The sequence below is a fragment of the Panthera onca genome, chromosome A1 (assembly GCF_046562875.1).
Source record: "Panthera onca isolate mPanOnc1 chromosome A1, mPanOnc1 haplotype 2, whole genome shotgun sequence".
NCBI lineage: Eukaryota > Metazoa > Chordata > Mammalia > Carnivora > Felidae > Panthera > Panthera onca.
The window spans coordinates 62,062,009-62,088,086 of NC_138339.1; the positions used below are offsets into that span (position 1 = coordinate 62,062,009).

General features: G+C 46.9%; 2 protein-coding genes across 7 annotated transcripts in view; one reads left to right on the forward strand and one right to left on the reverse strand.

Moving 5' to 3' along the window:
* LOC144616372 (uncharacterized) overlaps positions 1-23,033 on the forward strand; it is a 70,578-nt gene extending 47,545 nt beyond the window's left edge. For 4 of the 6 annotated variants that reach the window (XR_013555600.2, XR_013555601.1, XR_013555598.1 and 1 more), the window contains 4 exons: positions 3,760-3,917; positions 9,362-9,566; positions 10,578-10,644; positions 12,331-13,408. Coding sequence is in view for 2 of the 6 variants with exons in the window: in XM_078446838.1 (XP_078302964.1) it covers positions 3,760-3,917; positions 9,362-9,473 (270 nt within the window). In the remaining 4 variants the exon portion in view is untranslated. Of the gene's footprint in view, positions 1-3,759; positions 3,918-9,361; positions 9,567-10,577; positions 10,645-12,330; positions 13,409-13,651; positions 13,841-22,057; positions 22,238-22,575 lie in introns of those variants that run through there. The other 2 variants (XM_078446839.2, XR_013555602.2) reach the window with 2 other exon arrangements.
* Positions 4-26,078, reverse strand: part of STK10 (serine/threonine kinase 10) — a 117,356-nt gene continuing 91,281 nt past the window's right edge. The window contains exons 11-19 of the mRNA XM_060635024.3: positions 23,430-23,553; positions 22,832-23,011; positions 18,681-18,773; positions 15,729-15,858; positions 13,833-13,957; positions 12,655-12,843; positions 11,977-12,102; positions 9,428-9,541; positions 4-2,460 (exon numbers count right to left, since the gene is read on the reverse strand). Coding sequence (XP_060491007.2) covers positions 2,320-2,460; positions 9,428-9,541; positions 11,977-12,102; positions 12,655-12,843; positions 13,833-13,957; positions 15,729-15,858; positions 18,681-18,773; positions 22,832-23,011; positions 23,430-23,553 — 1,222 coding nt within the window. The 3' untranslated portion in view covers positions 4-2,319. The remainder of the gene's footprint in view (positions 2,461-9,427; positions 9,542-11,976; positions 12,103-12,654; positions 12,844-13,832; positions 13,958-15,728; positions 15,859-18,680; positions 18,774-22,831; positions 23,012-23,429; positions 23,554-26,078) is intronic.

Consider the following 26,078-nt stretch of genomic DNA (forward strand, 5'->3'; position numbering starts at 1 on the left):
GGGTTTCTCTCCTTTTGCTATTTTATTAGAAGCATATTTACATTCTTGCAGTTAAACTTTGTAGAGAACATTTTACAAAAGTTTTGTATAAAGTTTTGAAACTACATAAAAATAACTTCTATCCTTTATAAAGGGAAAATATAAGTTAGTTATATTTACTCTGCCAAAAACGGACTGAAAACAAGAAACAGTTCCATCTGTCCCTTCCCGAGGAAACATCAGCACGGGGCATGCGGAATACTGCGTGGGCCTTCTCACTGGTGGGCATGCGTGTTGGCTCAATCATGAGGCTGGAGGATCCAACCGGCCCCCATCCAGAAAGGACAGGGGAGCCATCAGGACTTGGGCAGCACTGAACAGGAAAGCAGCAACTCTTGAATAAGATTCAAATGTGAATGAGAAGCCAGATAGGGGAATGATCAAAGACTTTCGTCTGAACCACGAAACCGTCATTTCATGTAAATGCCCCTTCTCACACCCCAGGCAATAGTGTAAACAAAACCCAAATCAGCCCTGCCTGACCATTTGCTGGTGGAACTCGGACAGTGTTCTGTAATTACACTGCTGCTAGGTCACATTTTCCCGGCACCTGTGCACCAAAAAGAATAAAAGGGGACAATTGTTTCACTGGTCTCATCTGTGTGAGACCAGAAAACTGCTGCATCTGGGTCAAATACTGAAGCAGGCAAGCTCAAATGTTCACCAACTTAAGAGGACCACTGCGTTCCCACAGCCCGCAGAGCATCTTCACTGCATATGTAAGCCTTGGGAACCCTAAGTCCCTTCTTACTGAATGGCAACCCTCCCTCTCCAAGATCCAGTTACAACCAGTGCCAAGAAACTTGCAGAGAATTGCTGTAGGACAAAGTGTCAAACCTTAACGTGTAGGAGTGAAGAAGGAAAAAGTCCTCCTGGGATGTCAGCCACTCCATCATGACAAAACAGTACCCAGACTTAATACGTCATCCATGATTCCTCAAACTCGCCTTCAGTTTTCTGTTTTGTTTATTTAAAGCAGGTTATCGTCCTATAGAAGCCATTTGTTTATATTTGTTTCAAGTTAGAAATCAAAGTGAAAAAAGCTTTCTTTGTAGATAAACTGAATGCCTGTTTGAGCATTACTTTTTATCTACATCCTGCAGCCTGTGGGATCAGAATCTGTGGGTGGCCAGCTGAATAACCCGAAGGCCCAGGATTCCATCTGAGAAGAAGCAGCTTTGCATCTGCTCTGTTGCTGGGGGCAGGAAGCATTGCATTTCTCCCTGATGTTTTTTCTTCCTGAACAGAAATCCCAGCGACTACCAGCCTCTGTCTCAAGTATGAGGCCAGACTCCTGCTAGGAGGGGCAGAGGGAAACAGCCTGCAGACAGGATGGGCAAGGATGAGACGGGAACAGCCTAGGCTGTGAAAGTCTTGTGTGGTGAGGAATTTATCCCTGAACACAGCATCCAGTGTAGGCGCCAAAGGGAATCACAGACCGGCAGTTCAGCCTATATACCATCTTGTGCCAGTACCCAGCACCCTTCAAACCATTGGCTCCACCTAAACATGCTCAGTGGCACAGGCTCAGGCAATGAGTATGTTTCAACCCACCTGGCACAAGAGGCCCAGAGCAGAGGCAAGCCTGGGTAATGCCACGGGACCAAGCCTTGTGTACGTATGTGTGTACAGGCAGAGGGACACAAGATGGCAAGAAACACCCAAGGCCAGCAGAATGAATGATTCAGGCTCTCCTCCAGCCCACTATTGTAGACACAGCCTTGTCTCAAGAGGGAAGCAAATTGGGGGCTACTGGAAGAATGAGGGCAGCCCCTGAGCAGCTGGCAGCAGGACGGGCTTCGCTAGGAACTGAAATGGCTGTTAGGAGCCGTGTTCTTGTCTGACACCACACCAAGAATCACAATATGGACAAACTCATGGTGACTGATGGTAGCGCTTTGTGCCCACAGATAGCAAAACTGACGTTTTGGCAAGCAGGAGGGCCTCAAGGCTGCAGAACACCATTCCTCCCGGGCCGTGACCCCACTAGCAGCCCAAATCACTGACACCTTGAAGGGATGTGGGGCTCAGAGGGGACATACATTAGGATCAGGCAACACATAATAAAACCTCGCCCTCCATGAGTGAGCGAGAATTAAGGAACACTGGGGTGGGTCTGTTGGGCATAGCTGGGGTAGCACAAGGCAAGGGGCTAGATGCGAGTTGGCCTGGAAGCAAGAGGGAAGCGGGGGGGGGGGGGGGGTCCTGAGTTACTTGTTCACAGAGAATGGGAGGGCCTTGGAGGCCCGCCAACCTGCCAGCCACAGCCCCAGGTGGCTGTTAAGAAGCATCCACAGAGCTATAGGGGAAGAACTTGGTGGCCTTGTTTGGGGTGGTAGGGTTCAGGCATTCTGTCTCCTCATTCAGTTTGAAGAACATCTCCTGCTCTCGCTTCTTCTGGTTCAGATCTTCTTCCAGAGCCTAGGACAGAGAGAGGGCGCAGTCAGATGCCATTGGCATGGATCTCCCAAACACAGGACCCCGACCAAAGTGGCCTCCTCTGGAAATTTCCCTTCCCTCCCAACAAGCCTTTGCTGCATGGGTAACTCGGTCTTCCATCTTTCCTTTCCCAGAGTGCATCACCCAGAAGACAGGTACCACCTCTAGCTTCCTTCTGTCACAACCATGCAGGATTTTGTTGTGGATCAAGGGCCACGGTTTGGTGAAATGCCATCTCAATGGGGTGGGGGGGGGGGGGGCGGCGGGGCGGTAGATGCCAGTCTCCTGGCAGGAAAACAATCGAATGGAGAAAGACCCAAGGTAGAAAATGGACATATTTAACAGTGGGTGATTGGGGGCAGGTGGGAGGACAGGGCCAGAATGTCCAAGTACATTGTGTTCCTAATGAGGATACTGCCCCACAGAAATCACCTAGGGAGTTGTCTTCAAAAATCATGTGCCTTCCCACCATCCCCTGACACTGTGATTCTGAAAACCTGCAGTACGACGGGTTCTCTGTGTTGTAAAAGCCCATTTGGTAACTCAGAGCAAGTGTCTAGTGTCTTGGTTGAAGTTCTCCTTTGCCAGATGTATTAGCATTTTTTTAATTATGTTTTTTAGGGGCGCCTGGGTGGCTCAGTGGGTTGAGCATCCGACTTCAGCTCAGGTCATGATCTCACGGTCTGTGAGTTTGAGCCCCGCGTCAGGCTCTGTGCTGACAGCTCAGAGCCTGGAGCCTGTTTCAGATTCTGTGTCTCCCTCTCTCTCTGCCCCTCCCCCACTTATGCTCTGCTCTGTCTCTTAAAATATGAATAAACGTTAAACATTTTTTTAATCTTAAAAAAAATAAATACATTTTTTAATTTTTATTTTGAGAGAGAGAGAGAGAAGCAGCAGGGGAGGGGGGGTGGAGAGAGAGGTGGGGACAGAGGATCTGAAGCAGGCTCTGTGCTGACAGCAGAGAGCCCAATATGGGGCTCAAACTCACGAGCCATGAGATCATGGCCCGAGATGAAGTTGGACGTTTAACTGACTGAGCCACTCAGGTGCCCCCGGATATATTAGTGTTAAAAGTGTTTGTGGTAAGCAAACATTATATATAAGCAAGATAAAAGTGATACTGTGAGCTCTTGTAACATGTTACGAAATCCAGTGCCTATGGGAGCCAGCCAGATGAACTGAATGAAGAAAGAGAGCTGGGTGTGAGGCAATAGGGAGTGAGGAGGACTGCGGTGAGGTGAAGAGCACACACTGTGTCTGAAGACGGCGGTTTCTTTTCAGCTCCAGCTGATGTCTGTCACGTGGTACAATGAGCCCAGTGTGGCCAGAGCTCCTGGATTCACAAAAGAAACTGGAAACCCAGATTCTTATGAAAAATTCCCTTACACAGGCATTCCCTCGGAGATACTGTGGGTTTGGTACGAGACTACTGCAATAAAGTAAGTATCATGATACACGAATGAATTTTCTGATTTCCTAATGCATATGAAAGTTGTTTATAAAAAGTTATGTTTATAGTACACTGTGGTCTGAGTGTGCAATAGCCGTGTCTAAAAAAAATGTATGTACCATAATTAGCACATACTTTATTGCTAAAAAGTGCTAAACGTCATCTGAGCTTTCAGCAGTTCATCACGTTTTTGCTCGTGGAGTGTCTTGCCTCAGTGTTGATGGCTGCTGACTGAACGAGGTGACTGCTGACGGTGTGGCTGTGGCAATTTTTTTATTATTGACATGTAATGTTATGTTTTGGGTGTGCAACATAGTGACGACAGTTTTGTACATTATGCTGTGCTCACCAGGGTAAATGTAGTTATTTCTTAATTTTTACTACTGAGGTATAGTTCACATACAATTCCTTAAAATAAGACAATGATGAAGTTTGCCACATTGATGGACCCTTCCTTTCACAATTTCTCTGTAGCCTGTGATGCTGTTTGACAGCATTTTACCCACAGTAGAACTTCTTCCAAAACTTGAGTCAGTCCTCTCAAACCCTGCCTCTGCCTTATCAACTAACTTCATGAGATATTCTAAATCCTTCCCTGGCATTTCAGCAGTCTTCACCAGGAGTAGATGTCACCTCCAGAAACCGTTTTCTTTGCTCATCCATCATCAGCAGTTCCTCCTCTGTTCAAGTTTTATCCCGAGACGATAGCAAGCCCACCACGTCTTCAGGCTCCACTTCTCTCTTGCCATTTCCACCACATCACAGTTACTGTCTCCACTGAAGTCCTGAACCCCTCAAAGTCACCCACTTCCTCCAAAGCCCTGTTCATGTTGATATTTTGACCTCTTCCATGAATCACGAATGTACTGAATGGCATCTAGAATGGTGAATCCTTTCCAGAAGGTTTTTAGCTAACTTTGCCCAGATCCATGAGAGGAATCACTACCTATGGCAGCTATAGCCTCACGAAATTGTATTTCTTAAATAATGACACTGGAAAGTCAAAACTACTCCTTGACCACGGGCTGCAGAATAGATATTGTGTTACCAAGCATGAAAACAACATTCATCTTTTTTAAAAAAATAATAATCTTGTTGTACATCTCCATCAGAGCTGTTGGGTGACCAGGCACACTGCCAATGAGAAGATATCAACAGCGGGTTTGAAATACTCAGTAAACCATGTCGTAAACAGATGTGCTATCATCGAGGCTTTGCCGTTCCATTTATACAACACAGGCAGGATAGAGCATAATTCTAAAAGGCCCTATGATTTTCAGAATGGCAAATGAGCACTGGCTTCCACTTAAAGTCAATAGCCGCACTAGCCCCTGACAAGAGAGAATCAGCCTGTCCTTTGAAGCTCTGAAGCCCAGCATGGACTGTTCCTCTCCAGCTCTAAAGTCTTCTCCTGACATAAGGCTGTTTCATCTATATTGAAAATCTGTTGTCTAGTGTAGCCAACTTCACGAATTCCCTTCGCTGCATCTCCTGGATAACGTGCTGCAGCTTCTACGTCAACACTAGCTGCTTCACCTTGCACTTTCACGTTCTGGAAACGGCGTCTTTCGTTAAGCCTCATGAACCAACCTCTACTAGCTTCAGACTTTTATTCTGCAGCTTTCTCACCTCAGCCTTCATAGCACCGAAGACAGGTTAGGGCCTTGCTCTGGATTAGGCCTAGCTTAAGGGAATTCGTGGCTGGTTTGATCTTCTACCTAGATGATAAAAATCTTCTCCCTTTCAGCAGTAAGGCTGTTTAGCTTTCTTATCATTCACGTATCCATTGAAGTAGTACTTTTAATTAAAAAATTCTCCTTTGCATTCACAACTCGACTGTACCTGGTGGGAAAGGACAGTATCTCAAGTCTCAGCGTGCCTTCCTCACTAAGCTTGATCATGTCTAGCTTTTGATTTAAAGCGAGAGACATGCAACCCTTCCTCTCACTTGACCACTTCGAGGCCACTGTAGGGTTATTCACTGGCCTCATTAATTTCACTAATACCGTGTCTCATGGAATGAGGCCTGAGCAGAAAGGAAGAGAGCCGGAGGAATGGTCAGTCAGTGGAATAGTCAGAATACACAACAGTTCACCATCTTTCTTTTTTCCCCATAAAATGCATTTTTATTGTTTCTGTTGAAGTATAGTTGACACACAACGTTACATTAGTGTGAGGTGTACAACATAGTGATGTGACAACTCTGTACACCATGCTGGGCTCACAAGGGTAGCTGCCATCTGTCACCATATAATGCTGTTACCGTTGACTATATTCCCAACGCTGTAATTTTTATCCCATCCCCTCCTATCAGTTCTCTGTATTCATGGGTTTTGTTCCTGCTTTTTGTTTGCTTTGTTTAGATTCCACATATAAATGAAACATATGGCACTTGTCTTTCTGTGTCTGGCTTATTTCACTTAGCATAATACCCTCTAGATCCATCCATGTTGTCCAAAATGGCAAAATCTTGTTTTAGGACTAATACTCCATTGTGTGTGTGTATGTGTTATATATGCAGTCATCTATCTAGTGATGGACACTTGGGTTACTTCCCTATCTTGGCCATTATATATAATGCTGCAGTAAACAGGAGTGCATATAGCTTTTCAAATTAAAGTTTTTGTTTTGTTTTCCAAATATCCAGTAGTGGAATTACTGGATCATATGGTATTTCTAATTTTTTAAAATATGTATATATTTTAAAGTTTATTTATTTTTGACAGAGAGAGAAACAGAGCATGAGTGGGGAGGGGCAGAGAGAGGGAGACACAGGATTGGAAGCAGGCTCCGAGCTGTCAGCACAGAGCCTGACATGGGGCTGGAACCCACGAACCGCGAGATCATGACCTGAGTCAAAGTCAGACGCTCAATCGACTGAGCCACCCAGGCGCCCCTCTGTTTTTAATTTTTTAAGGACCCTCCATACTGTTTCCCATAGTGGCTGCACAGATTTACATTCCCACCAACAGTGCACAAAAGTTCTTTTTCCTCTGCATCCCTGCCAACACTTGTTAATTTCTGCTCTTTTTGATACCTAGCCCTTCTGATAGGTATAAGGTAATATCTGTGGTTTTGATTTGTAGCTCCCTGAGGATTGGTGATGTTGAGCATCTCTTCATGTATGGTTGGTCAAATATAGGTCTTTGGAAAACTGTCCATTTTTAATCAGATTATTGGTATTAAGTTCCTTATGTATTTTGGATATCAACCCCCTATTGGATACATCATTTGCAAACATTTTTTTCCCATTCAGTAGGTTGCCTTTTCATCTTGTTGACAGTTTCCTTCATTCGTTATGCAAAAAACTTTGTGGAGTTTGGAGTAGCCTCAATAGTTTATTTTTGCTTTTGCTTCCCTTGCCTTAGAAGACATAGCTAGGAAAATGTTGCTGTGCCTGATGTCAGTTCACCATCTTTTGTGGTCACAAAACAATTATGACAGTAACATCAAAGATCACTGATCACAGATTACCATAACAAAATGAAAAGGTTTAAAATATTGCAAGAATTATCAAAAGAGACACACAGAGACATGGAGTGAGCAAATGCTGTTGGAAAAAGGACACTGGTAGATTTACTCACCATGGGCTGCCACAAACTTGGGAGAAAAAAAATGCAATTATCTGTGAAGCGCCATAAAACAAAGTATGCCTGTACTTAAAGGTTGGCAACTTCCAAAAAATTTTGAAATTTCTATATGTTGGCCAAACCTAATGCCTGTACGCCAATTTCAGCCCATGGATAATCAGTCTGTGACCTCTGCTAAAGAATAACAATTTAATTATAACGGCTACCACTTTTTGAACAGAGAGCTTTAGTAACTTGCCCCGCGTTTCATAGCTAGTAATAGGGGAGCCAGGACTTCATCCAAAACCTGTGCTCTTAAGCACTACTCTCTTCTACCTACCATATATATTCATGTATATAACCTAAGGCAGGAGTCTAATCTTTTTTCTGTAAAGGGCCAGATTATAAATATTTTCAGCTTTGCAGGCTGTGAAGTCTCTGTCACAACTACTCAAACTGCCGTTGTACTTCAAACTCGGCCACTGACAATGTGTAAATGAATGAGCATGGCTGTGTTCCAATAAAATTTTATTTACAAATACAGATGGTAGGCCAGATTTGCCCATGGACAATAGTTTACTAACACATGCTTTAAGGGAAGAAATGTTCTATCTACATTTTACAGTCCTAAAAAGCAAAGGTTGCGGAGGGAGGACTGGTCTGAGGCCACATTCTGTGTCAGTCGTGACCCAAGCAACACTTTATGGATGCTACCAGATATTCTATACTTACTTGAAAGAAGTAAGTCTGAAGTTTTCTAAAAATATTCCACAGTGTACAGTCATCTCTCTTCCCCTGTATAGCTCAAGATTACTGACTGTAACACGAGTGTGAAAGAACATTTCTATCACCTCTGGTTAAGTGTTCCAGGAGTAACCCAGGTAGCTAATGACAGACAATTCTACAAAGAACTCTGCGAAACAGCAGCCCCCAGAGGCAAAATCCAATGCCAGCTCCCCAGACATACACCACAGTACCTCCCCCAAACCCAGGTGCCCCTGAAATAGGAGGCAGTTGCTAGAGGCAACGTGACCATTCATCTTCAAACTCTCAGGATGTGCCAAGGGTATAGAACCACCAGGTAAGAGAACCAGGTGAACGTTTGTTTCCTGATACCAGAGTCAACCGATGTCAGCAGGAGCATTATTGATTTGAGTGTCGAGTATCAAAAGGCCCAACAGGCCATGATTACAGAAAATGACGAACATGGGCCCGCTGCCAGGAAGGTCCAGGACCCTGGCCAGCTGCCAGCCATAAAGCTCCATTAGCACAGGTTAGGGAAGCCTCAATTCAAGGACTTCCAAGGCCATTACTTAGCTGAGGTGGGCAGCTGCCTCTTGTCCAGACCACAGTGAAAGCGAGCAGAGCTGATGTATGATGGCAGAACAAACCTCAGGGTTTCAAGACATGTGATCAAGGGTAATTAAGGCAGCTCTCTCCTCAGAGAGCTTAGGGGCGGAAGGAAATGAGTATGTCCTTGGTCTGTACTACAGGCTGATGACTTTTTTGCATCACACGGTACAATATTCACATCTCCACTTTACAAATGACCACACTGAGGCCCTGTGATGGTTAATTTTATGTGTCAACCTGGCAAGACACGGTACCCAGTTGTTTGGTCAAACACCCATCAAGATGTCACTGTGAAGGAATTTTTAGATGTGATTAAAATTTAACTCAGTAGACTTTGAGTAAAGCAGATTACCCTCCCTAACACGGGTGGGCCTCAAAACTGCAACATCAACTCTTTCCTGGATCTCCAGCCTACAACCTGCCCTGCAGACTTCAGACTTACTAGCCCTCCACAATCATATGAACCAACTTCCTAAAGTAAATCTGTATCTTATCTATATTCACATCCTAGGCAGACGCCTGTGGCTCAACATGGAGAAAAGCCTACTATTGAGCCCACGAGCCCAGACGTGGTTACCTTTTTGCGTGGCCGAAGCTTGTCCCGCCATTCCTTCAGGTTCTGATTATGGCTCTCATCTAGGGCCTTCAGCTTCTGGGTTTCATGTTCTACCAGGAGGTGACACTTTTCATTCTGGAACAAATTCCAGGCAGAACAGGTAAGAAAACTTAGAAGGCAGAGGTGCAGAAGGCTGAAACATACCTCATGCTGTAGCCAGTGACGGCACCAGAATTATTATTATTTCTTCTCTTTGGTTGTAATTTATAGGAAACTCTATGCATATAAATACATACCAAGAGATGCTCGGAGGAACATTTCAGAATATTCATGTTAATAGTTCTTATTGTGTAGTGGGATCTGCAGTAATTTGCACTTTGCTTCTTTGTGCTATTTTGCATTGTTTGAATTTTTCAACATGAACATATATGTCATTTTAACAAAACAGTAAAACTATTAATAATAAATAAAAATGTGTCCTAATCCCACCACTAGAGGCAGCCACTGCAAAAATGTGATTTTCTGGCAGCCTCTGTCCTAAATGTTGTTTAGCTCACCCTCTATATACAATTCTGAAACCTGCTTTCCCACCACCCTTAACATTATAATGTAAACATTAATTAACTTCTAAAGAATTAACATTTTTCATTGTTTTTAATGAAAATTTTAATGCCTACAGAGTATCCCACAGCATAGATTCATCAAATCTACTTAAATATTCCTCCATTTTTGGTCACTTAGGTTGCTTTTAATTTTCACTATGTTAAATAGCATTGTATTAACCATTTGTGCTATGGACTGAATTGTGTCTCCCCAAGGTTCATATGTTGAAGCCCTAACCCCCAATGTGGTGGTATTTGGAGGTGGGACCTTTAGGAGATAATTACATTTATTTCTTTTTTAATGTTTATTCATTTTTGAGAGAGAGCATGAATGGGGCAGAAAGGGAAGGGGACAGAGGATCTGAAGAGGGCTCTGCGCGAGCCAGAACCCAACCACAACGACAACCTGATTTTAGATTTCCAGGTTCCAAAATTACGAGAAACGAAACTGTTGTTTAAGCCGCCAGACTGGTATTTTGTTATGGCAGTCAGAGCTCAGATAATCTGTATGTATAAATATTTATATAAATTATATATGTAATTTTCTGTATTATGTATCATTTCCTCAGGAGAGATTTGTGTAAAGATGAGGACATGGACCTGACAGAGACACTCCCAACTTTATTATTCTCTGAGGTAAGTCATCCGCCTCACAAAATTTACCTGGAATTTCTCGCAAGGCAGAAGTGATAAGTCCCTGTTGATCCTCACAGAGAATCAATCTTGTGGTTTATAAGGCATTTATAAAGCAAGAGGAAAGGGTCTCCCTCCAGATACCTCAATCGTTTGGGGTTGGAAGAGTGGGACACCTTGGGGGGATTTTCATTTTGGATTTCAACTCAAGGCTCCCGAGAGTTTAGAAATCTGTTTAGTTAGAAATAATACTACAGCACGGAATACCTTTGACCTGCCAGAAGCTGGGCTCCTGGCACTTTCTGTGGGTTCTCTCAGTTAATCCTCCCAGTCACCCCGTGAGCAGATGCAGAAGCTGAGGGAGTTGGCTAAAATTTACAGTGACAAATGACAGAGTCCCTACCTGACAGGCTTCAATGCCTGTCACGTTTCCTCCACGCCTCCTTGCGTCTCCAGAAATTGCCAAATGGGTGCAAAAGCCTGAGCAATTTCCTGAAGTCACAGGGGTTTGAGTCTGCCCATCCCTCAGGCATGACAATGCCTTGCTCGGCTGCAAGGAGGCTCCAAGTACCGGCTCCTGGGGTGGCGCCCTTCAGGCAGGGACAAGCTCAGGAGTCAGGAAACTGGAAGAGGCCAGGATCTCCCGAGGGAAGGGGGTCACCAAGAGGCTGGCAACACCTAAGACAGCCTTCCCTGATCTCAGTGGGAAAGCTTTGCGCTTCTCACCGTTAAGGATGATATCAGCTGTAGGTTTTATCAAGTTAGGGAAGTTCCTCTCTACTCCTGTTTTTACTGAGAGTGTTGTGAATGAGTGCTGGGTTTTGTCAAATGCTTTTTCTGCGTCTGTTGCTGTGATCATGTGATTTTTCTTTAGCCTGTTATGTTGCGGATTGCACTGATTTTTGAATGTTGAGCCTACTTGGTCATGGTGTATAATTCTTTCTATACATTGTTGAAGTCGATTTGCTAATAATATCTCGTTGAGGCGTTGTTTGCCATCTTCCTTACTTGTAATGTCCGGTTTTGGTATTGGAGTAACTTGGACACCTTGTCCCAAGACACAGTGATGAACCAGAAGCCCAGCACAGGCCACTGCCAGGCCCCAGGCGCGGCACTTTCAGCTCAGTCCTACCAAACAGTAATGCTCACCCCCACCCCATCCCCATTTGACGGATGCAGGAACTATGGCTTGGAAGATGATGGATCTGGCCAGCATGACACGGCAGGATTGAACCGTTTTAGCCCGGGCTTGTCTGACGAGAGTCCTTCCCTACCGTAGAGTCTGTGGTCCCGGGAACAGAGGCGATGCGAGAAGGGGGGCGGGGAGGCCTGTACCTGCAGCTGCTGCAGCTCGCTCATGTTGCTGTCACACTGTGCCACCATGTCCCGCATCTGGTTCTCATGTTTTTGCTGCTGCTGTAGCCGCTCCGACTTCTGCCTTTTCTCCTCTTGCTGGGAGAACTGGAACAGAGGGAGGGTGGGTGCCTCAGAGGGTCACAGGCCTGGCTGGTGGTGAGGGGGGGGTCGGGGGGAGTCTGGGGGGGCCCCACCCCTACCCCATTCCAGAAAGCCCCGTCAGAGTGCCCTACACCATTCAGGCCATGCTCTCTTCCTGAGCGGAGACCCAGGCTGGTGGGGACACAATGTTGTGCTGTGCCACGTGCTAAGACAACGTGCATTACCACACAGGAATCACGGGAGCCCAGGGCCACCAGCGCCACGTCCCCAAGACGAATGGGTGATACGCAAGTGGGGTCTTGGTGGATGAGAAGAAGGGGCTTACCAGCAGAGGAAGCCGCAGGATCGAAGCACCACAGTGTGAAAGGGAACCGTGCATGAGAAAGCAACACCAAGCCTCCCCCTCTGTCCGCCGGAGGGACATTCGCCGTGGGGCTTGTGAGGCTTCCAGGCTGTGACCGACACCCCCCTTCCAAGACCCCGTACTGCAGCCTGTATTTCGGCCCCACCAAACCGGCATCTGTCCCCACTGCGGTACACGCACAGAGCCCCCACCTGCTTGATCTTCTCGCGCTGCTCAGAGGCGCTGCCCGCGCCATTGATGTGGAGGCTCTTCTTGTACATGGCCATGCGCGTCTTGCCCTCGCTCCTCTGAATCTTGGGCAGCCGTGCTTTCTCCTGCTGCTGCCGCACCTTCAGCTGCTCCACCATGCGCTGGTTGTAGCGTTGCATTTGCTCCCGCTCCTGGGGGCACAGCCAGCCGGGGCTGAGGTCAGGTGTGCTCTGGGCCGGGGGTGTGATCAGAGGCCAAAGGCTGCCACCCTCCGCTCGGGAGCCCAGGACACACGTGGCCCTGAATGCTCAGCAGAGCAAGTCTGGCATCATTTTACCTCTACTGTTAATTTTTTAAGTGAGAACAGAAAATGTTACTTTTTGTTAGTAACGCTTTGGATTTTTACCTTCTAAATACCTTCGCATCTAATCGATGGTTGGCATGTCATTAAAGCTAATACCTCAAAGCAAGACGTACACTACTGATGGCAGATGTCAATTCATACTTTTAAAAGTCATGATAAATTTTTCCTTCACCTAACACCTATTTGTATTTCAAAACTTGGCATGGGTATCACCTCCTCCAGGGAGCCTCCCCTGACTTCCAAGCCAGGTTGAGCACCCTTATTCAGAGCTGCCACAGCCCAAAGCTGTTTGTCCATCATTGCATTTAGATTAGGAATTGTAATTATCCACTAATTGTGCATCCAGATCTCAGTTTGTCCCTGCTCCCACTAAGGGGACCAAATCAAGACAATTACATAGAAGTAAGAGTGCTCTGGCCACACAGAGCAGGGGCCCTTGCCTGGTCTGAGGGAGGTAAGGAAGGCTTCCTGGCAGAGGTGGTGATTAAGTTGAGACTTAAAAGTATTCCGAGGGAATGCACGCAAAAGAGAGAGATTAGGGGAAAATGGAAAGGTCACGGAGAAGAGGAAAAAAGTGAAAGGCACCCACTAAGGTGTCTAAGTGAGTGAGGGAGCTGCCATCTGCTTCCCTGCAGGGCTTCCCCCATTCCTGGCCCTTTCATTGGAGGAAGGACATCTCACAGAACCTCCCAGGGCCTTATCATGACCAACGCCTGCCTCCTCTTGGGAGCACAGATGGTACCCAAGTGGTGCCCCACTTGGCCCTCCCAGAGCTTCTGGTGGCAGCCCCATGCCCCGCCCAAGTTGGGACCTCACCTTCTCGTGCTTGCGCACCAGCTCATGCCTCTGGAGGAAGTACTGGTCTTTGAGCTGCTGCTTCACCAGCTGGTGCCTCTCCTGTAGGTGATGCTCCTCCATTTCCCACAGGGCTGCCTCCCGGTCTGTGGACGACATGAGGCCTGGTGAGATGCTAATGGCTAGAGTGCCACTGAGCGCTGCCCTGCCCTCTCCTGCATCAGATGTTAGCTCCCAGGAGCCTGGTACACTGGGAAGCGAATGGAGCCAGGAACCAGAGAAACCAGAGACTGAGACTAGAACCCAGATCTTTCACTGGGGTTTGGGACGGGTAACAAATCCTCTCCAGGCCTCCACTTCCACCTCTACCAAACGTGTGCAACCATTCCATGGAGGCAGAAATGGTCTTGGGAGACCATTATGTTCAGCTCACAGTGCACTGCTGCCTTCCTAATGGGCCAGTGGGAAGGGCTCACGAAACCCCATGAAGAAGACAGGAACAGCCTCCTGTCACTATTTACTCCTTTGAAGAATGGACGAGACCCTCCTTGGCCACTGTACATCCCTTATGTATACATTATTATTAAGACACAGCATCCGGCATTTTATCACTGGAAGTCTATTAATTGACCTTCTGCTCAGCCACAGGCACGGAGCTGGCGTCAGATGAAGACTTCATGCCCTGTAAGACACGGAGCGGGTGGTGCTCAACCCACACGAATGTTCATTTCATTTCATTGCGTTCCTGATCTATGAAAACTGGTAACTACCCACACAGTACATCAGAACAGTGATTTGGCTTCCTATCAAAGTCGGAAGCGCTGTCCCACAAGGAGGGTGGTTCCTACTGGCATCATGGGACCAAAAAAGAAAATGAGGGCTTTCCTGAAACCGCGGTGGCTCTTCAGAATGTCAGAACATCAAGGACCCCGTTTTGCTGCCCCACACCAAGTACTGAGGGGTTTACAAGGCTTGCCTGCACCGGCCATCACAGCCCTGGCCGCAGCACCTGCTGTGTAAGTAAGCCAGAGACGGCACCTGTACACCGGCCCTATGTTGTTTACATCTTTACCGCAGGCTGGACTGTCGACTCTCAGAAGCCCACGGGTGCCAAACTCTGAACTTCTCCCATCCAACTGTTTCAAGTGTAGCTCAAACAGCAGAATTTTGGCCATTCAGAGCCCACCTGCTTGGCACGCCACACAAAACTGCACCCAACATCCGCTAGGCATAGAGAAGATAAACCTAAGGGGCTAAAGAAAGACCCTAAGCCCTGCTGCCCTTCAGAACTCTACCCCAGAACCTCCCCTCTAGTGACCCCATCCAGATACAGAAGCCCTCTCTCTGTACCCTAGAGTTCCTCTGCCCTCCTCCCTCCGGGAGTGGCCCGCACTAGTGTCTCTGGAAGGTCTTGGGCTCGAAGGACTTGCCAGCCCACAAACCCGTCAGAGCACCAGCACACCAGAGCAGTCAGGAACTCGGCTTCAAGAGGAGATCCACGTTCAAGGCTCATTCTACCACGCATTAGCCGAGCAACCCCGGCCCAAGCACAGTGGCTCCGGCAAGCCTTTGTTTCCTCGTCTACAAAGACGACTTGTCAGGTTAAGGTGAAGATGCAAGGAGAGAGAGCCATGAAAACTGGCACACAGCCTGGCACAGCCGTCACTCCACATGTGATGGACGTCATAAGGGGCACGATACTTTCCCCACCACCCTGTAGTTTCTACCCACTCTACGTGGCTTGCTGGCTTTCTTCCTTCCTCAACCTCAGGAAAGAGGTCAAATAATGTCGGCTCTGTGCCTCAGTCCTGACTGCAGTGGAGGCTTTCCCCATGTGTTGCCCTGAAGGATGCTGTTCGGTTTTAGGATGGAGAAGAACCTAGCAGTTCCTAGCACAGCCCACTCTCTGGCAGCCACCTCGAAGGAGTTCCTGCTTCCTGGTGAGACACTCGCGCTCCTTGTCACAGATCTCCCGCCTGTTGTCCGCAGTGATCTTCTTCATCGCCAGTTCCAGGTCCTCCTTCTGCTTGGCCAGGAAGTCCCGGTCCTGGGCGGGAGAGAGGAGGACAGACCTTTAGCACCGGTTCCGGCACCTCAACGTCTACTTTTACTACAGAGGAGTCGTCGTGATCGGCAAAGAAAACATATGCAGGGGAAACCTGAGACTTAGAGACACGTCCACCAACTGTGGCATATGCGCTTCATATGGACCCTGATTCAAACAACAGATTAAAAAAAAAAAACATTCATGAGACAAATGGAAATGTAACTAATGACTCAACTGCAAATGGGATGTCATGAAGCAGTTACCGATAAATATTTAAATTCTTAGGTGACTTTATAGTATTGTGGGTTCTTTTACAGATGCATACTAAGACACTGACAGGTGAAAGGATATGATACGTGGGATGTGATTCGAAATAACCCTGAAGGGTGGGGGAGTGAGTAGACATGAGCTCCTAATTACTGAGACCAGGTAACAGGTGACAGGTATGTGGGGGTTCCTAATATACCTATTTCTGCCTATGTTTTTAATTTTCCATAGTCAGATTTAAAAAATTAAAATTTAAAAATTTTAGGGAACACGTAAGCAGAAACTAGAAATCCCCACTAATCCTATCACCCAGGAGCAGCAGCTGGTTTTGGTGTATCTATACAAACATGTTTGCATCTGTATTTCACAAATTATTTAAAAGGACTTAGAGATTTGTACACCCATGTTCATAACAGCATTATTCACAACAGCCACGGGATGAAAACACTCAAGTGCCTACAGACAGAGGAGTGGATAAACAAAATGTGGCATATATGCACAATGGAATCTTACTCCGCCCTGAAAATTCCCACATATGCCACAACATGGATGAATCTCAAAGACATGTCAAGTAAATCAGACACAAAAGGACAAATACCATATGATCCCACTTACAGGAAGTCAGATTTGTGGAGGCAGAGAGTAGAATAGTGGTTGCCAGGGACTGGGGGAAGGGCATGGGGTGTTATTATCTAATGGGTAGAGTTTCAGTTTTGCAAGATAAACTGTTCTGGACACGGACAGTGGTGATGGTTTGCACAACAGTGTGAATGTACCTAATACTACTGAACTGTATGCTTAAAAACGGTTAAGGTGCTAAATTCGTTATGCCTTATCTTAGTATAATTTTTAAAAATTAAAAATACCTTTAGTGATAATGTAATCTTCTATCAAATGAGTTTTGATGGCTGAAAACATTCCATGGCACAGGTAGGTATACCCTAACCTTATTCACCCAATACCTAATCATTTGTTTCCAAGTTGTCTCTATTTTTTTTTTTTTATGTTTATGTATTTATTTGCAGAGAGAGAGAGAGAGAGAGAGAGAGAGGAAGAGGCAGAGAAGAGAGTGAGAGAGGAATCCCAATTAGGCTCTGTGCTGGCCACACAGACCCTGATGTGGTGCTCAAACTCATGAATTGTGAGATCGTGACCTGAGCCAAAATCAAGAGTTGGATGCTTAACTGACAGAGCCCCCCCGGGTGCCCCAAGTTGTCTCTATTTTAGATGGGAGTATGTCTTCATACTCTGGTAGCTAAATATTTGTGAACTTCTGTGATGATTAATCCTTAGGATTAGTCTCTAGAAGCAAAAAAACCCAGGCCAATAATGTGTACATTTTTGAGGCTCTTGATGCCCTTGCGAGAATGGCCCCCTTAAAGGTCCAATATGCTCTCCCTGTGTGGGGTCGGGGCCTATCTCCCCCACCCTCCCCAGCCCTGCATTTTTTTTTCTGATCACAGCACCAAAGGACAGGTTGTAGGAAAGTATGATGGTGTCCTGGAGAGAACATGAAGTCTGGAGTCAGACTGAGTTTCAAGCCTTGCCCCATACCATTAACTCTACAAAGTCACCTCTCTAAGCCTTGCTTTCTTTCTCTGTAAAGGGAAAAACAAATAGCACCTACCCTGATAAGCCATGAATGCTAAACTGGGTAATATACAAAAGCATTTTAAGTGTAGACTCTAATTTTCTATACATTTGGGGGCAGAGGCAGCAAAATGTACAGACACCCCAGTGGGAGAAAAACAAGCACATGGTCCGACAAGGGCTAAGGAGAAGGCCAGTGAGGCTGGGGCTGGGAGGATCGAGTGGAGCGGGGAGAGGCTAGCAGGGGCCAGACAGACAGGGCCTTGTAAGCACATGAGGAGGCTGGTCTTATCTTATACACAAAGTGGGAGCCCCTGAAGGTTTTCAGGACACAAGGCTATAGGGGGAGGGTGACATGATGAGATCTGGAGTTCATGTTGATTACACTGGCTGGTGGGAGAGAAAATTGCAGGAGAGCAAGAGAGGAAGCAGGGAGACTAGCTGGGAGGCTACTGCAGTAGTCCAGGCAAAAGATGACAATCGCTATGAAGTCACAGAGATATTGACAAAGTTAGCAGATCCAGAGACAGTTTGGAGCTTAAAAACAAAAAAACAAAATCCATGCTTCAGGAGGTGATAAAGGGTTGGAAGGAAAGGAACAGTCAGAAATAACAACGTTTCTGGCCTGACAGCAGGATGAAGGACAGTGCCCCCCCAGAATACAAGAACAGGACCAGGTCTGGGAGGTCGTGGGTTTGTCTTAAGATTCTAAAAGGTGCCAAGTGGGCAGGTGGATGTACTGGGTTATTCAAGGAGACATGGCCTACAAACAATCCTAAGACACGGATGTAAAGGGCTGGGGTGTCCAGAGACAGGGAGCTCACTTCTACCTGGAGCCAGAGCAATCAAGGAAGTCTGCATGAGGGAGGTGCCAACAAAATAGGCTGGACTTGAGACAGAGGAGGAACCTGGTCATCACTCGGGTCTTCCAACCTGGGACTCGCTGACTGAGGGCAAGGACTCACGAGAAGCTGCTTCTTCTGTGCGTGCTCCTCCATTTTCTGCTTCATGCTCTCCTTCCGCTGCTGCCTCGGAAGCCTCTCCACCTCGTTCTTCACCTGTACCAGAAACAGAAGACAGCGGCTGGGTCAGCGTCCCTCCTCACACTTCCTAGAAGAAAGACTACAACACCAGAACTCCTGGGCCAGGGAGGCCAAAGGCGAGGCGCAGCTTTCTAGACACTGGCCCCCCACCCCACTCTCCACCAAGCCCCTGACAGGTAGTCCTCTCTGGCCTACTCCTGTCTGCTGCTGGCTTGGGTTTCAGACTCCCCCAGAGCGAAGAGGTCCTGCTTTTGCTGCTTGACATCCTGCGGCCTTCTGAGAGCATCACCTCCCCTTCCTTGAGGGCAGACTTTGTCAACCTTTCTTCATACTGTGCCCCCAGAAACCTCTGTAGACATTTTCTTCCTAATCACCCACCCCCAAGAAATATTAATCCCACAAACTGTCAATCTGTTAAACCCTTATAATGATCTAAGATATTTCTCACCCCTCAAGGGTGACATCTCCGTTCCTGAAGTTCAGGTGGTGCTGATTACCGCCCCCCCCACCCCGCCCCGGCCACCTCCATCTGGCTCTAGGCCAGGCACACATATGATGCAGGCTGTCGGTCAACATGTTCCATGCCCTGGCCTCAGGGATTGGTTCAGACACCTTGCTGGGCCAGTGAGAGCTTTAGGATGTGTGCTGGAACTATCGAGGAAAGCAGATCTCTGTCCTCCGGGGTTGCTAAACTAGGGTGTAGGCCATGGTGGGCCACCCTGGAAGGGCCCGCCAGAGACAAAGATGGATGCAGGGAAGCAATGCCAAAACATGAAAAAGAAGGGTTCCTGGTGATACTTCTGCCCTCCCGATCAGGGCCAGTAAGTGTTCTCAAGCCAGCTGGAAATGGGTTTCTTTTTTTTTTGTTTTGTTTTGTTTTTGGTAAGTAATCTCTACACCAAATGTGGGGTTCTATCTCACAACCCTGAGATCAAGAGCTGCACACTCTACTGAATGAGCCAGCCAGGTGCCCCCAGTTTCTGTCTTTTATAACAGAAGAGGGAGAAGAGATTCATGACATTTCTCTCCAAGGCACCCAGAGTTCCTCAGACAGTTCTGAGGAACCCACACCTCTACAGGTGCCTGAAACACCACTCCAAACTCACTGATGGAAGGCTCTTAGGAGCAGCTGGTGGAAAAATACTGTCCTGATCAAAAGAACATTCCAGGGGAGTTCTTCTGGCATGGTCAGCGTAAGCCAAAACAGCCTCCCTGTCCTGCCGATCACAATGAAAAACCCTGGATAAAATACAAAAAACAACTACCTGAGGACTCTGGAAAGTAAACAAAAGCAGATGACTATCAGAAGAGTCAAAACTTGTAGGAGGGGCCAGCACAGGAGCGAGTTTCCTAGTTTTTTTTTTTTTTTTTTTTTCCTCCCCTTTTGCTGTCCTGGCTTTGCACCACTCTCAGACCTGCACAGCAGTGCAATGGGAAAGGTAACTAAGACTCTGTAAGAAACTTCATGTTTCTGGCCAGAGAACCAGGAAGAGGGGCCTGTGCGGGTCAGAGAGTGTGGGAAGAATCCCAGAGAGAAGACAGCAGGAGGGAAACCCTAATTCTGTGCGTGACCCCACGCATGTCTCAAGTTCACCCGTGCCGAGCAGGAGCAAGACAGACCCAAAGCAGTACAGCAGGGGCTTTGAAAACTCTACTACGATCAGAGCCACCACCCACAGAAGACAGGACAGAACCTGTGGTCTGAACCTAACAAGATCAACTGCCTGCTAAAACAAAAATGTCAACACTCTCCAGACTGTAACAGGACCCAGAGTCCACAGACTAGAACATTCAAAATGTCAATGATACGATCCAAAATTACTCTACGTACAAAGAATCAGGAAATGTGACCCATTTGCAAAGAAAAAAAAATCATCACATACCAATTCCAAGATGGCACAGACGCTGGAATTATCAGACAAAAACTATAAAGCAGCTATTATAACCACACTCTGTCAGGTAAAGGTAAACATATTTGAGATTAATGGAGAGGGAGAATGTTGCCACAGAGAAATACAAACTCTAAAACAGAGACAATTAGAAAGCTTAGGACCAAACAATACAGCATCTAACAGTAAACACAGAAAGCACTGGATGGACCCAGGGAGGAGTGGAGGCGGCAGAAGAGCCCGTGAATTTGAAGGCTAATAAAAATTATGAAAACTAAGGGTTTAGGGACTTACAGGAAAATACCAAAGGTCTAATATTTGTGTTTTGGGGAGAAAGAGACTGGAATGGAAAATGCACAGCAGGGGCGCCTGGATGGCTCAGTTGGTTAAGCGTCTGACTCTTGGTTTTGGCTTAGGTCATGATCCCAGGGTCATGGGATCAAGCACCATGTTGGACTCCATACTGAGCATGGAGCCTACTTAGCATTCGCTCGCTCGCTCTCTCTCTCTCTCTCTCTCCACCCCCCTCTGCCCCTCCCTCCCCCCTTGTGTTCTCTCTCTCCCTCTCAAAAATAAAATTTTTAATGAATATCAGAAATGGCCAAAAACTTCTGGATTCCATGGCAATTAACAGCTTCTTGAGGGTAGAGTCCCTATCTATTCTGCTCAGTACCCCCAGCACCTAGCACAGGGCCATACATGTAGACAGTCAATAAAACAGGTGCTGAATAGCTCTCATTTTGATAGGAGATCACTTGCCCAAAGCTCAATAGTTAGTGATCCAGAGCCACGACTCAGAACCAGACCTGACTCCCAAGACTGTGCTCCCTGCACTTGCCCTGGAGCTGGGGGGTATGCTTAGTGTCAGCACTGTACCCCAGAAGAGAGCCAGGACCAGGGTAAGGCCAGTGAGGCACTCACTGCGGGCATAAAAAGGAATACCAAAAATCTCAGTAATGAAGATAAAACTACATTTAAAAAAAAAAATCAAAATTCAGGGGCTCCTGGGTGGCTCAGTTAGTTAAATATCTGACTTTGGCTCAGATCATGATCTCACGGTTCATGAGTTCAAGCCCTGCATCGGGCTATCTACTGTCAACGCAGAGCTGGCTTCGGATCGTCTCTCCCCTGTGTGCGCATGTGCTCTCACTCTCTCTCAAAAATAAAGATTTTTTAAAAAATAAATAAAAATTTAAAAATCAAAATTCACGCCACGAACATAATATCAAAATTGTAAATACAGACAGGATCCACCCTATACTTGTAGGACTCATTCTCACCGCCTTACCCTAAACCTGGCCCTGTTGAATCCTGACTTTAAATAGCCAACAGTCTGTTCACCATGACTTTTCTGGAATAATTTTGATGTTAAAACACTACGCTACAATATTATTTGTCTTGATTACCAAGGTTTTTGGCACCCCCGCTTAAGTTTTGTGCTCCAGCTCCAGCCCAGCCCCCGCAGCTGCCTGAGGCCCCTTGGATACAAATGTCACCCCCATAGACTGCAGTCTGGGAGCTGGGCTCTGAAGCCTGCAGCACCACGGACCACCCTTAGAAGCTGTTTGTCTGAAGACTGGGAATGGCCTAGTAAGTATGTCCCAGGCTCCACAGAGGGAGGTGTGAGCTGTTATTTGGGACCCAGATGCCCTTCCCCAGGGCAGGCTAGGAGACTCACCTCCCTCCCCTTGTCTCGGGACCATCTACCTCTTTGTCACCTACCGCCCCCCCCCCCACCTCTTCAGCTGGGAGAGAAAAGAGAAGAGCCACATGGGTCCCAACTAGGGGACTGTTGTTTTGGGAGAAGAGAGGGCAGGGCACAGAAGACATATTGTGTTTGCCACCCGGCACCTGTTCCCCTGCTCTGGTGAAAGCATCTCAGATCCCCCTGGGCTGCCAGCCCTTCCTCCTCCCCTACTCTCTTTCAGCTGGGGTTGCTGAGCTGGGACTACATACAGGAAGCTGCCTGGGAGCCAAGTCAACACAGGAAAGGAGAGCCCAAATGACAGAGAAGTAGCTCCTTGTGACGCAGCTGGAGTACATGAATCCCGACACATGGACGTGAGCTTTTCAGATACATGAGCTCCCCAGAATCTCCTCTCCTCTGTTGCTGAAGCGGGACTGAGCTGGGGTTTCGATCACTTGCGTCCTAGAGCCCCTGGCCTCCGCCCGGCACATATTCACCTCCTTCTTCATCAGTTTGAGCTGCTCCTGGAACTTGGCATAGTCCCGATCCTGCTCCAGGCGGATCCGCCTGGCCTCCTCCCGGCGGCGCACGGCATGGTCCTGCTCCATCTTCTCCACCTGCTGCTTCTGCTGGCGTTCCAGGTTCTCCAGCTCCGTGTCAAAGAACTTCTTCTTGGCCTGGAAGGAGCAGAAGGAGAAACTGAGCAAAGCCTCTTTATACCTGGGAGGAAGATGGGATGCAAGATGGGGAGAGCCCAGAGTTTATCTTCAGACCGGGGCCCGAATCCCAGCTCTGCACCTCTCTGCCGTACGACCCGGGGCGAGTCATTTAACCGGAGTCTCTGCTGCCTCTGTACAAAAGGGAGGCCAGACCATCTGCCTTGCAGAGTTCTTGCGTGGTGCTCGGCAAAGGTCGGTCTCCCTCTAGAGGTCCTCCTCTGTGACTCAGAGGAGCTCTGTGACCTTCATGAGATCCTGTGTTTATGAGTCAGTGGCCCAGGAGACCAAGAAACCAAAGGAACCGGGCTCTCTCCTGCCCCTAAAGAAAACATGGAGGCAAGAAGCCCTCCAGGGACCCATCTGTCCTCACACTCACGTTGATTTCTTGTTCAAAACGCTTATGCATCTGCTCCAGCTGCAGCTCATGCTTGCTGCTCAGCTGGGTCTGGTTCCGGTGTTCTTCTTTCTGGAGCAGCCGAAGCTCTCGGAGCTCCTGGCGCCTGAAGGGTTAAAGGATGCGGACATGTCAGTCAGAAAGTGGCCCGCCTCAGAGGGCACATAATTCATAGCCAGAGACACTGAAGGCTGGAGTGTGGAACGGCATCACAGAAGTCTGGGGGCAGAGGCAGGACTAGAACTCAGGCTTAATTTGACATTTATTGACAGACAGAACATTAATAATCTTAACATATAAAGAGTCCTTACAAATCAATAAGAAAAACAGGAGCAGCCTACTTTTAAAAAGGCACACAAGGGGCGCCTGGGTGGCTCAATCGGTTGAACACCCAACTTTGGCTCAGGTCATGATCTCGTGGTTCGTGGGTTTGAGCCCTGCGTCAGGCTCTGTGCTGACAGCTCGGAGCCTGGAGCCTGCTTTGGATTCTGGTCTCCTCTCTCTCTCTCTCTCTCTCTCTGTCCCTCCCCCCACCCTCCCCTCTCAAAAATGGATAGACATTTAAAAAAATGTTTTTTAATTTAAAAAGGGACACAAAACATAAGTAGACATGAACCAAAAAACAAAAACAAAAAAATTTAAATTTACCTAATATGGATATGAAATGCAAATTAAAAATTCTGTTTTCATTAAAAAGGCTAGACTATAGGGGAAGTTGATACTTTCACAACCTGCTCATAAGTATAAATTGGTACATTTCTGGCAGACAGTTTGGTAATAAGTTCATGCCTTTTAACATAGTATTTCCATTTCTAGATATTAATTCTAAAGAAATATTTATAGATGCACAGCACAACTGAATAAGGATATCCATAACAAAATTATTTAGAATAGCACAAAATTTGAAATGACTTAAATGTCCATTATCTATGTCTAATTAAATAAATTAAAATGCATGCATCTGGTATCCATATGATGTTAATTTTGTATATACAACCATAAAAAAAATCAAGTTTTACATAAAATATTAACACAGATAGGGGAACTGGTTGCTGGCAGAAAAGGGAGGGAGATTTTTCACAGTTTACCCCTCTCCTTTTTTGTTGTTTTTTTTGAATTTTGAACCATGATATTACCTATTCAAAATATAATACAATAAAAACCTGACCTAAATCACATAATAGACCTTAATTTTATATCACATTATTGGTGATGTGTACATGTGTTTATTCACAGAAAAAAATAATTGCAGGATAAACTTCAAAGCGTTAATTGTGTTTCTGGACAAATCCATTAAAGACTGGTATATATCATTTATGTTATCAGAAAAGAAAATGATGGGGCTCCTGAGTGGCTCAGTCAGTTAAGCTTCTGACTTCGGCTCAGGTCATGATCTCACAGTTTGTGGGTTCGAGCCCTGCGTCAGGCTCTGTGCTGACAGCTCAGAGCCTGGATCCTGCTTTAGATTCTGTGTCTCCCTCTGTCTCTGCCCTCTCCCACTTGTGGTCTGTCTCTCTCTCAAAAATAAATAAACATTTAAAAAATAATAAAAGAAAAAAGAAAATGATGCAGAAGGAACTTGGACCTCCTGACTATGAATCAGGACTCCCTGGTGGCCCCTCAGGAGGGACCTTGTTTGAATCATAGCTCTGCTGACTTTCTGCTGGGCGCCTTCAGTCAGTCACTCAAACTCTAGGCCCCTGTTCCGTCATCTGTAAAATGTGCAGATAATGTCTACCGCAGATAATGCCAACATGGTAACTAAGAGGTAAAACGTGGTAAGTTTGTTACTAACAAACTAAGTGGGAGCTGCTGGAGTGAGCATGAGAAAGAAGAGGCAAAACAGCCACATAAGGAAGCTTCCATCGGAGCCTCTGCTCTTGGGGCAGTGATAGGGTTGAGAGTGTTAATGAAGAAATAGAAATCCTGACTCCAGAGAAACTGACTCAGAGAACACCTGACCAAAGAGCAAAGGCATACAAAAGAAGGTGGGCAGCCAGGTTCTAACATTACCTCCCTGCCCCACCTGAGTTCTCACAAGGGAAGGCAGGACAAGAGACAGGCTGATTCTTAAGAAGGCGGGCATTGGCACTGGCAATCTTAGGGAAAAACAGGAAAAACTCTGACCTAGAAGCCTCAAACTGGGAGAGTGAATATCTGATCACATGGTTCAAAAGCCTGTGTGTGACCCAATCCTCTGGAAATCCTCGAATCCAGGTATTACAGGGACAAGAGGGGAGGGGAAGGAGGCGGGGACTGCCAGCCAGGAAACAACGAGAGCCTTCCGCACCCCTGCAGAGCAAGGCTTGGGGGGGGGGGGGTGGTATTCGATATTGGGAACACTCAGCCCTCTGGACCATGACAGGCAAATAAGAAAAGCTTCTCAACCTCTGCGAAGGCTCACCTTTCAAACCTGAGCAGCACACAGCCGGCCAGGGCCAGAGGGCATCCATTCTAGATGGGGTATGGTGGATCTAGAATGTCAACCCAGAAGCCCAAACCGGAGATGATGGAAAGGAAACTCAGCCAGTGAGGTCTGACACTTAGGAGACAGGTTGCCTCCCAGGTGACTGTGAAAATGGAAGGTGGTGTCATCCTCCAAAAGCAACCATCCTCCCACCCCCTGCCTGA